This window comes from Plecotus auritus (assembly GCF_963455305.1).
Source record: "Plecotus auritus genome assembly, chromosome: 7".
Taxonomy (NCBI): Eukaryota; Metazoa; Chordata; class Mammalia; order Chiroptera; family Vespertilionidae; genus Plecotus; species Plecotus auritus.
Window position 1 is genome coordinate 45,526,101 of NC_137774.1, and position 10,629 is coordinate 45,536,729.

A 10,629-nucleotide genomic window follows, 5' to 3' on the forward strand; every position below is an offset into this window, starting at 1 on the left:
ATCAGACTTTTAATCTGAGGGTCCAGGGTTCAAGTCCCTGTTCGGGCGTCTCGCTTTTTTCTACCTAAACAGCAGTATTCACTTTTAAGTACAATTAATATTTGTATTCCTTCAAACAAAACAAAGGAAAAGAATAACAAAAATACTATTAATTAGCTTTAAAAGGAAGTGGTATTAAGTACGCCAGATTTTTAGTTTTCATAAGATAGAACGAATAATGGGAAGGAAAGTAGACATGCTTTAGAGTAGAACATACACGAGTCATATAGGATAACTTAAATTTTCTGGTAGCCACATTAAAAAGAGTAAAAAGTTTAATCAAGATGTATATACATTAAGTGTGTGCAGTTTTTTGTATATCAATTATACTTTAATAAAATTAAAAGTGGAATAATAATAATGGAAAAAGAAACTGTGAGGGTAACAGGAGTACATGGGAGCTCTCTGTACTTTCTGTTCAATTTTTATGTAAACCTAAAACTGCTCTAAGAAATAAAATCTGCTATTTTCTTTAAAAGAGTAAAAGGCAACAGTTGAAATTAATTTTAATAATATATTTTATTTAACCCCAAATATCCAAAATCTGAGCATTTAAACATGTAATCAATATGTTAATGTTAATGAAATTATAACTTTTTCTGTACTAAGTCTTTTATGGACGGTTTCTATTTTTCACTTACAGTACATCTCAATTCATATTTCAGATGCTTGATAACGGCGTCTACCTTATCCAACAATTGTTTTTATGTTGTTTTGTCTTCTCTGACGAGTAGAGTACAGGGCAATAAGTAGAACAGCGTTTACAATTATATAAATATTCAGAAGACTGCTGTGCCAGTTGGTTCCATGGTGTAATGGTTAGCACTCTGGACTCTGAATCCAGCGATCCGAGTTCAAATCTCGGTGGAACCTTAAGCTTTGTTTTTCACAATTGTCAAATATGTTCTATTGTGTACTGGTTTTATATATGAGGTTCTTTTATGAAGAGGATTTAAAAAGAAAAACTACAATTCTGTTCTTTGAGCTTTCACACTGGGCAATTGAAACCTCTAGCACACTCTGAGGAAAACACAGTCAATCCAATATGTATATGAACACGTGTTGCGCTAATTTTGAGTCATAAGAATGTTATTTGAGAACATGTTAATGCGGAGATCAGTTACTAAGAAAAGAAGGTTACTTTGGCAGTTTCCATCAGGTCTTGGTTTGGGGCTGGGATGCAGATCTAGGTAGGATATGTCTAGAAAACCAGAGAGGGATGACAGTGGTGAGACCTCTCTATCAGGAGTCCTCATAAAATTGAGGAAGATCCCACAAGGGCCTGCATGAATTGTTACAGGATGCATGAACCAGGAGAAAAAAAAAAAAACTCCGAATTTGGCAGCGGTGGGATTCGAACCCACGCCTCCGGAGAGACTGGAGCCTAAATCCAGCGCCTTAGACCGCTCGGCCACGCTACCTGCGTGAATCAAAGGTTATTCCACACTCCTCCTAAGAGACTATAGAAGAGTAAGCTAGAAATGGTTGTATTAAATTGGCTGGTCTTCTTTGGAAACCATCTAGATTCAGAACTGCAGAGCAGTAGATAGCAAAGCAGATAGGCCAAAGGAAACAGACACAGAAATTTACAACGAAATAAGTTTATTTTGATGGGTGGGGCCACATCTGGGAGTGGGGTGCGCCTGGGCTGGAAGCATCCCCCAAGCAGGCAGCCGGAGCTCTGTGCTCGTCCCCTCACTCATATTCGGTTGCTCTCTCTCCCTGTTTCTTCCACTCATGTGCTCCCGCACTCCCACCTGGCTCACCTGCTTTGCGCCCGCTACCTCTCCCAGGTAGGCCTCTGAGATCCTACCCGCGAGCTCTTGGTACGCCCCTCCGTCTCCCCCTCCCCCATCCAGCATCCGTATGCCGTCAGACGCAGCCGCTGGTTAGCGGGCTCTGTGGCGCAATGGATAGCGCATTGGACTTCTAGTGCCGAAAGAGCGATTCAAAGGTTGTGGGTTCGAATCCCACCAGAGTCGGTTTTATTCCAACTTTTTTCTTTCCTTTTCTTTTTTTTTTTTTTTTTTTTTTTTAACCCCCCCTAAAGTTTCCCATTCCTTCTCCCCCTATCCTAACTCTGTTTTCCACCTTTCAGTTCCAGTCCCAGTCTCTGCTCTGCTCTCTTCTTTACTTACCTGTCTGCCCTGGGGCTTGGGCCTCGGAGAGCAGGACTGGGGGGACGGGAGACAGAAGGGGAGGGAAGTAGGCGTGGACGCCGAGATAAAGGCAGGCCCCTGGCTTTGGGACACACGGGGATTTAATAACCACTTTATTCCATGCACTAGGGACTCGAGAAGGGATTGGGGCTGGGCTGGGACAGAGAGGGTACAATCCTAGACGCAAGGGGGCCAGGGGAAAGGGACAGGAACCAGGAAAATATATATTTATATAGATACTCTAATATAGACCACATCTCACCCACGCGCTGCGCCCGCGCGCCCCACTGCCCTCCCCAACACCTCCTCGCCCGGACGCCCGGATCCCTCTGCTGCCCTTAGGCTGGAGTCTCTACCCTACCCCCAGCCCCGCCCCCACCCCCCAAAGCTTAGGGCCAAGGTCTCCAGAAAGCGGGCGGCGGGGGCGGCGGGGCCTTGGGCGCCCCGTCTTGTCTGTGAGGAGGCGGAGGCGGCGGCAGCAGTCCGGTGAGGGGTGCCGGCTCGCCGGAATCCCCGGCGTGGGGGGAGCAAGGGGACGGGGACCAGGCGCATCCAGGGCTAGGGGAGCCCTGGTGCACTGAGGGGAGCTGGTGCAGCGCGGGGCCAGGCGCCGGGGCGGCGGGGTCCAGCGGTGGGCGCGACGCTTGGGGCCTCGGATCTATGGGTTCCGGCCGGGGCGGCTTGGGGCGCAGGTAGACATGCAGCGCCGAGAAGAGCTGGGCACGGGCAGCCGGGCTGGCGTCGTTCGCGAAAGCCGCCAGGCGAAGCAGGCACTCTCGGAAACCGGACAAGTAGCAGCTGGCGAGCGCCTCGGCGTCCTGGGCTGGGAACCGGGGGACCCCTGGAGCCGCGGGGCGGGTGCGGCCGACGGGAGGACCGGCGGTCAGGGCAGGGGCCCAGCAGGGGTAAGGGAAGGGGCGGGGCGCAGAAGTACCAAGGCCGGACAGGCGCACAGAGTACAGGAAACCAAATGGACGGACAGAGAGAAAATGAGGGAGACACAGAGACAGACACGCGCGGGTGTTATTAACCTCGCCTCAGAGCAGAGCCTGCCACTTCCCAAGCCCACCGTCCATGGCAGAGTCCGCCCCATCTACCCCGGCCCGGGCCTCGGTGATTTCCCCCCCTTCCCTCCGCTGCCCCACCCCCGCGCTGTACCCGGGGGCTCCACCCGGCTTCGCTCCCTCAAGTAGCCCACGGCGAACTCCAGTATCTCTGCTTTCTCCAGCTTCGGGTTCCGGAGGTTCTACGGACAGGAGGGGAGGGCGCAAAGACAGAGGGGTGGGGAGAGAGGGGGAAAGTGGCAGGGGGAAGAAAGGAGGGAGGGATGCAGGGGCTGGGGGTGCCCCCGGGTCGCGTTTGCGCGCTGACCACACAGCGCGCTACCGAATGCGGAGTGGAGATGACCAAGAATGGTCCTCACCCACCCTGAGATGAAACTGTCCAACCCGAGGGGATGAAACCAACCCCGCATTGTGAGCAGGGCATTTAAAGTAGCAAACCCAGTGAGTGAAATTCACCACCCTGCTGGCTGTTTGGGAGGAGAGGGAAGGAAGAGGAAGAATTTACAGACCCGGAGGTTGAAACACACCCACCCTGGAGGGAAATTCACAGAGCAAGGTGTGAAACTTACAGACCCGAGAGGTGGCCACGAAGATCGCGTTCTGGGAGCAAGAAGGGGTCTGGGATGGGATTCCAAGGGCGGGACTCAGGTTAAGAATGCCTTGGGGCCAGGGTCGCCAGTGCAGCCAGCATTTGTCCCCACCCAAGTGGGAAGCCCTGGGACGCGAAGACGGGATGCTTGGGGGTCCGGAAGGACTGACCTGGTCCCGGGTCCGTTCCAGCAGCAGCAGCCTCAGCTCTTCTAGGCTGCGGTTGATGCGATCTCGGCGCCGCTTCTCCACTAGCGGCTTCAGCATCTGGGACCAGCAGGAAAGGGAGAGCGGGCCGACGGGACCAAGACTCAGCGCGGCCGCGGGGGCGTGGGGATCCCGCCGCTGGGATAGTCCGGCCTCCACCCCTTCCCCAAGACTCCTGAGAGCCTAGGGCCCGACCCATTCGATCCCTCTCCGCTCCCCCTCCCAGCGCCCAATTTCTGAAGCTCGCCTCCTCTCTCTCCCGGGTCTTCTGCATTCTCCTCTCTCAGTCTTGTCCTCCCTCCTCCCCTCTCTGTGTCTCTCCTTCTCTTTTCTCTCTACTTCTCCGCACCGTGAAGTCTCTCTCTGTCTCAGTGGAGAACTTTGAGGCCCTCTTTGCGCCCAGACACGTGGGCCACAAGGTGCCGGACTCAGAGTTGGCGGCCCTGAGTGTAGAAAGGGAGATACCCAGCGCGACCGCACCTCCTCTTCTCCCTCTAACCCGGCTGAGCAGTCACCGTTCTTAACTGGTTCTAAAATCCTCCACCCAGTCTCCGGCCTCTGGAGCCAGTGCCCACGGGGCCAGCCCGCGCGGAGCAAGTGCGTGTCTCCCTTTTTATTCCCGCCCTCCTCCATGAGCTCTGTGCTCCTCTTGGTTGTTTCACTCAAACACCCAGCCCCTCCCACGTCCCCGAGGCCGCAAGCTGCCAACTCCCGCTACCCAAACCCCAGACTTCTGCTTCTGCCGCCGCCCGCAGGTCCTCCTCTGACCCTGTCCCCTTCTTCAGACTTTGCTGCTTCCTCCCCAGCTCCTGGCTCCGGGGTCTCCCGTGCACATCTCCCCCGTCCAGCCCAGCGTCTCCAGCCTCTTTCCTGACCCAGCTCTCAGAGACACGGTCCCTGGACCGGACCAGGGATCTCTGCTCCCTCTTCTCCCGCCGCTCACCTTGGGGCCATCCCTATTCTCGGCTCGATCCCGGGTGACCATCGCTCCTCCGGACCCTGGTGTGGACGAGTCCCTGCTCGCGATGCGCCTTATATCCCTCAGGCTCCGGGGGTGGGGGGGAAGAGACAGGGAGGACCCGGACCCGCCCTCTTAGGCACCCGGATCCCTCCCGGCGCGGCCCCAGGCACGAGGCTCCCGGAAAGGGGAGGAGCGCTAGGGGGAGGGGAAGGAGTGGAACGGGCCTGGGAGTGTGGGAAATGAGGGGTCAGTGGAGCACCAGCTGTTTTAAGGACCATAAGGCTGTATAATAAGGCGGGTCCCAGCTGAAGGGAGGAGGTTATTAGAGGGGAGAGAGTTCAGGTGATTTGGGGTCAGAATTTGCCACCAGAATCGCAGCTTGTTTTGGCGGTCACTGTACCCCCACTGACAGGAAAAAAGAAGTTAGCACCCTCGGCCCCTAGGCTGGATCTTATACATCTTCACCCAAAATTATCCTACTTAAAATAAGAAGAGACCTAAAGTGTGAGAGGTGGATCTAATTCAACTGGGGTTCTGCCTGGAGGGGGAGGAGAAGCTCTGTTAGATCGAAGGCAGTCATATTTAATTCCCCAACAGGGAAAGGGACTGGGTCCGCACTGGGTCCGCACAGAGTCCGGAGGGGCGACGGTGACCCGCGCTCGTGCGCACTGGTCTAGGCCTGGACCATTTATGCTGAGGTATGTACTAGAGGTCCAACTCATCCCTGCAGGATCTAGTGGGGGAAGAAAACCACGGCGTGTTATCAAGTAGCTATTAGAAAATCTAAGCAAAGTAGGTAATCGGGAAGAAGATCATCCTGAGGGATGTCTGGACTGGGGCGAGGGGAACCTCAAAGAAGAGGAAGCAAAGCACGGGCAGGAGGTGGAGAGATCTTTTCACTTACAAATATTTGATTCAAAAATGGGGGCGATTCGGGCGTGTGGCTGCCAGAACACCTGACACAAGTGTGCTCGATCCCAGGAACCTCTTCGTAACTAACTATAGGGGAGCAGGGAGCAGGCAGTTTTCTTAAAGGGACAAGAAAGGGATACAAAAAAGGGATCTACACCCACCCCAAACCAAGACCATGACCCTCTGCAGAATGATGCGACTTCAGGGCAAAATGATCCATAAGGTAAAATCAAAGATTTAACAGGACAGCAAGAGTGCTAGCGACAAGGAGACGTCAAGACAAGGTTGCAGACCAAGTCAGAAGATAGTTGCTGAGTAGGAAACGGATGGGACTCCTCCCAGTGCCCCTCCACAACTTGGTATTTTTCACGGAGCCTACCCTGCCAAAGCCCGAGCCCGAAGGGACACAGACCTTGGGGAGGGCGCTCCCATTTGGGTTTAGGGTCCCCAGCAATCCCACCTCCCCCTACCTGGGCCAAATGGGAACGCAGATGTGTGGCCCCAGTAGCCCCCGCCGCCCCCCTCCTTGGGAACCTGGGCTCAGGCTGAGTTTTTCTCACCTGCACGCGAGGTTTGGGGGCCCCTGGCTGTTCGCACCCGGGTGTGGGGCCGCCCCTGGCCATATGGGGCGACTTTATGGCCCAGTGGCTGTATCCGGGAGAGAGGAAGGATGGCTGGGTTGCTCCACCCATACGAACTATTCAGAGCCACTCTTTCGCTGGGTCCCTTGCTGACACAATCCGCCTGATCGCCGCTATAATAGCCTCTTATAAGCTTTGGTGAACAGTGGCAAGGGCGCGCATTGGTGGTTCAGTGGTAGAATTCTCGCCTGCCACGCGGGAGGCCCGGGTTCGATTCCCGGCCAATGCAGCACCTCCTTTTTCTTTCCCACAAAAAAAAAAAAACAACCTGAAAGAAGTTTGATATTTCTCTGAGAAGCATCTTTTATTAATATTTCCACCAGATATTAATATATTACTTTTTACTCTACCGAAGGGTTTGAGGCTCTGGATGGAAATATTGATTCCTTAACTCCTCACACGTCCATCTCCCAACCAGGGTGTCCTGCTGTCTTGCCCACCACTCCCTTCTCCCCCAGCCCCCGCACCTCCGCAGGCGTGACCCTGAGAAAGGGCACCGCGCTCGGATCCCTGCCCCGGGGGTCCTCTGGGCCCTCCACGGGGGAGGGGCGAGATCTTCCCGCCCCTTACGCTCTATCTAATTCCCTTGCTCTTCTTTCCATCACTCCGCCTCGCTCTCTCTCTCTGTCTTACCGCCTGTTCTCTCTGAAGCGCCCTTTCTTTTTCCAAGTCCCAGGGTCTCGGCCTTTGGTGTCTTGCAGTCTTTCTGTGCTGCGTACCTCTTGGCTCTGTATATTTCACGTTCTTTCCAGGTCTCTTAGCAACTTTTGCACTCATCTCTCTGGGTCTTTAGTTGTCTCTGCGTTTTTGACTCCGGGTCTCTCCATCTTTTCCGTCTCTCTCTGCGTCTGCATCTCGGTCGCTGTGTGTCTCGGGGTCTCTGGGATCTCTCGTCTTCTCTCCGGGTCTCTGTCCCCTGCCCGCACTCTGCGCTCCCACGCTCCTGACATCCCCTGGGAAGCTCGCTCACACCTCCGGGTTCCTGCCACCTCCCCGACCGCCCCTTCCCGGCGGCTTTGATCCCGCACGCGTCGCCCCGGCGGGAGGCCCAGCGCACCCGCCAGCTGCCGCGGCCACTCTTAAGCGGGGGCGGGGGCAGCTGGGTTCCCCCACTGGCCGCGCAGGTTTTCAGGTTTTCCAGCGGGCTTGGCCCCCTCGGAGCTCCTCCTCCTGGATCTGTCTCTGGCAGCTGCCTACGCTTGTGCTGAGTCTGGGTCTCTCGGCCTTGTCTACCTCGGTCACTCTCTCTGGAACTCGCCCTGGGTCTGTGTCTCTGTCGCTGGTTTCTGTCTCCTGTCTCTCTCAGATGTCTGGGTCTTTCTTGTCTCTGGATTGTGTCAGTGAATGGGAATGCTCTCTTCTTGATTCTAAGGTGGGACAGTGCCCCCCAGAAGGAAATTGTACAACAATCCGAGCATCTGTATGTGCGCGCAGCCGCCGTTTTACTCACTCAGCCAGTGTTTTATGGAGTGCCTCCTGTGGTGCTATAGTTAGACTTTGAGGGTGCATTGGATCTGGTCTCCCCTGAAACTTAGTACGTTACAGTGGGCAGGGGAGACAGAAAATAACTAAGAAAGCAGAAAATAATATAAATTCAGATGTTTTGAGGCTGGGGGCGGGCGAGGGACACCCGGATATGGCAATGACTTGAGAGTGAGGGAAGTGCTACTTTCAGTCTGGGTGTTCAGAGGCGGCCTCTATCAGGAGGTGACATTTGAGCCCAGCTTAGCCAGCCATGAGACCTGGCAAAAAAAAACAAACAAAACAAAACAAAATAAAAACCAGCAAGTGCAAAGGCTCTGAGGCAGGAAAGGGGTTTGCTGGTGGGAGCTAGAGAAAGAGGGCCGTTGTCCCCAAGAGGGAGAACTTGGAGCTGCAAAAATGGAAGGAATGGCCCATCACACCGGGCCTTGGAGGCTCTGGGAGGAGTTTGGATTTTAGTCTGAGTGCAATGGGAAACTAGTGGAGAGTTTTAATAGGAAGGTTATATTCACTGACCTTTGTATTAAAAGATCACTTTGTCAGCTGTGTGGAGGATGGAAGCAGAGATATCATCTGGGTTGCCAGAGCAGTCATCTAGGCAAGATATGATTGTGGCTTGTCCTGAGGTGGTGGCAGTGGAGAGGGCACGTGAACTCCTAGGTTTTTGGCTTAAGTACCAGGAGGTTGGTGGTGCCTTTTATTGATATGGGAAGGGGGGAGGGACAGAAAAGGTTTGGGGAGAGAAAAGAAGCATTTTACTTTACTCTCAGGTTAGTTGAGATCCCCTTAGACATTCAAGTGAAGGATACAGGTAGGCCAAGGTCATACAAGTGTGGGGGTCAGAGCTGGAGGGTAAATACAGGGGAGTCACTGGATGGTTTTTAAGGCTATGAGACCGGAGTGCCTAGGGAGAGAATGTGGAGAAAGAAGAGGCTTAGCAAGGAACCCTGAGGCATCATAACACTTGAGGTCAAGTTGAGGAGGGAGAATTGTCAAAGGTGATCAGAGAGATAGCAGAAAAGCCAGGGGAGTGGGGTGTCTAGGAAACCAAGATAAGAGAGCATAGAAGGAGGGAGCAGTCAGCTCTAGCTCAGCTATTGGGAAGTCAAGTAAGAAGAGAGAGAAGCAATCATCTAGTTTAGCACAGATGGCCTGGGGTGAGAGTGACTGTGCAGTCCCAGTGAGTGGGTTGAGGTAAGAATGGGAATTGAAGGCATACAGACAGCAGACATTGACAAGTTTTGCTGTGAATGGAGAGCATAACAATGTGTGGCAGGTTGATGAGGTTTGCTAGAAAGGGTTTGAGGATGATGGGAATAACCAAGTCCTGGGTGGTGAGAGAAGGTGGAGGCGAGGTAGGTAGACTCCAGTGGCAGGTAGAGAAGTCAGCCTCAGCTAGTAGGGGAGACAGAGGGCTTGGGTCACTTGGGGTGGGGGAAGGATGAGGCAAGTTATCTCTAGTGCTCTCATTTTCTCAAAGAAGAATGAATCAAGCTCATCTCTGGAGGGGAGAAAGCTACAGGTTGTTTGAAGAGAAAGGGGTGAAATGTTCATTTTGGAGAGTAGGAAAACAAACCTAAGCCATGAGAATAGGATTTCTAGGCAGGTTGAGAGTCCATCTGAGATTTGGGATCAAATATTGGAGTTTCAGAAGCCAATTCACCATGAAGCTAAAGAAGTTTAGGTTTCAGGACCCCTCACACACGCCTCTAGGAGTGCCTAGCAACATCTTCACATGGCCATATGCTTCTATAATATTTGCAAATTGAAGATATTTTTAACTGTAAAAGGTTAAGACCACTGTCACCTTCCATTCTGCTTTCCCTCTGTCACATTCCTTCTGCCCCTGCTGTGTTGGAATGGCTGTGGGCATTTGGGGGGATCCGGTTATGGAGAAGGTAAGTTGGAAAGACCCAAGATTTACATTTTTGTGGGATATGTTACTATGGTTCCCAGTCATTCCACATCCAGTTAAGTTAGCCTAGACATCCTGGTGTAGGAATGGCTTCCAGAAATACTCCTATCACCTGTGCCCACTCCCCAGGCTTTGTGTGGTGAAGGTGCAAAGCCAGAGGGCACATATGATAATGTGTCCAGTGGCTCTTGTCACTATAAGTACATGGGTAATAGAGGAGAAACAAGATTCGGAATAGATAGAGTTGTGATCTCTTGTTTCACTCTAAATACTTTCTGTACCTAATTTTGTATATTTTTCTAAAAAGCCCTCCCACTCCAAACACACACACACACACACACATACACACACACACACACACACTCACTTCAGGCCCCCCAAACCTGAGAGCAGTTGTTGGGGCCTGGTGATTTTTTTCCAACCACTGTTCCTGTGCAGATGTGGCTCTGAGGACATTCCCACCTCCATTCCCAGCAGTTGTGGGGGCATTGGATAGGGTCTCTGTGGGTCTGGCGTGCCTCTATGTCAGTGTGGGCCTATATGTGTGTCTATTTGTGTCTGTGCACATGGCATGTGTATGAGTGTCTGGGTCTCCAGCCTCTTCCTGGCCATGCTCTCCACACTGGGCACTGGGCTTGGGAGAGGGGAGCTCATGTCCCAC

The 10,629-nt window shown here is 53.0% G+C and overlaps 1 protein-coding gene across 2 annotated transcripts; it reads right to left on the reverse strand.

Moving 5' to 3' along the window:
• Positions 1–1,624: 1,624 nt before the first annotated feature.
• HES7 (hes family bHLH transcription factor 7) lies at positions 1,625–6,604 on the reverse strand. 2 transcript variants are annotated; one of them, XM_080678730.1, is made up of 4 exons: positions 5,001–5,182; positions 4,022–4,117; positions 3,357–3,444; positions 1,625–3,039 (listed from the first exon to the last, which is right to left on the reverse strand). In XM_080678730.1, exons 1-4 carry the CDS (start codon positions 5,040–5,042, stop codon positions 2,588–2,590), a joined length of 678 nt encoding a protein of 225 aa, XP_080534856.1. In that variant the 5' UTR covers positions 5,043–5,182; the 3' UTR covers positions 1,625–2,587. The 2 variants fall into 2 exon arrangements, with proteins under 2 accessions (XP_080534856.1, XP_080534855.1); XM_080678729.1 differs by lacking the exon at positions 5,001–5,182 and adding an exon at positions 6,491–6,604 and having other exon boundaries at positions 2,076–3,039.
• Between the last annotated feature and the right edge of the window lie 4,025 nt (positions 6,605–10,629).

Excerpts from the sequence above, each read along its gene's own strand:
- HES7 (XM_080678729.1), bottom strand. The coding sequence starts at position 6,553 with ATGGCCAGGGGCGGCCCCACACCCGGGTGCGAACAGCCAGGGGCCCCC. Across the intron at positions 3,445-4,021 it reads TGGAACGGACCCGGGACCAG|AACCTCCGGAACCCGAAGCT; the intron begins GTCAGTCCTTCC and ends TCCTGTCCGTAG. Across the intron at positions 3,040-3,356 it reads AAGCCGGGTGGAGCCCCCGG|GGGTCCCCCGGTTCCCAGCC; the intron begins GTACAGCGCGGG and ends CCGCGGCTCCAG.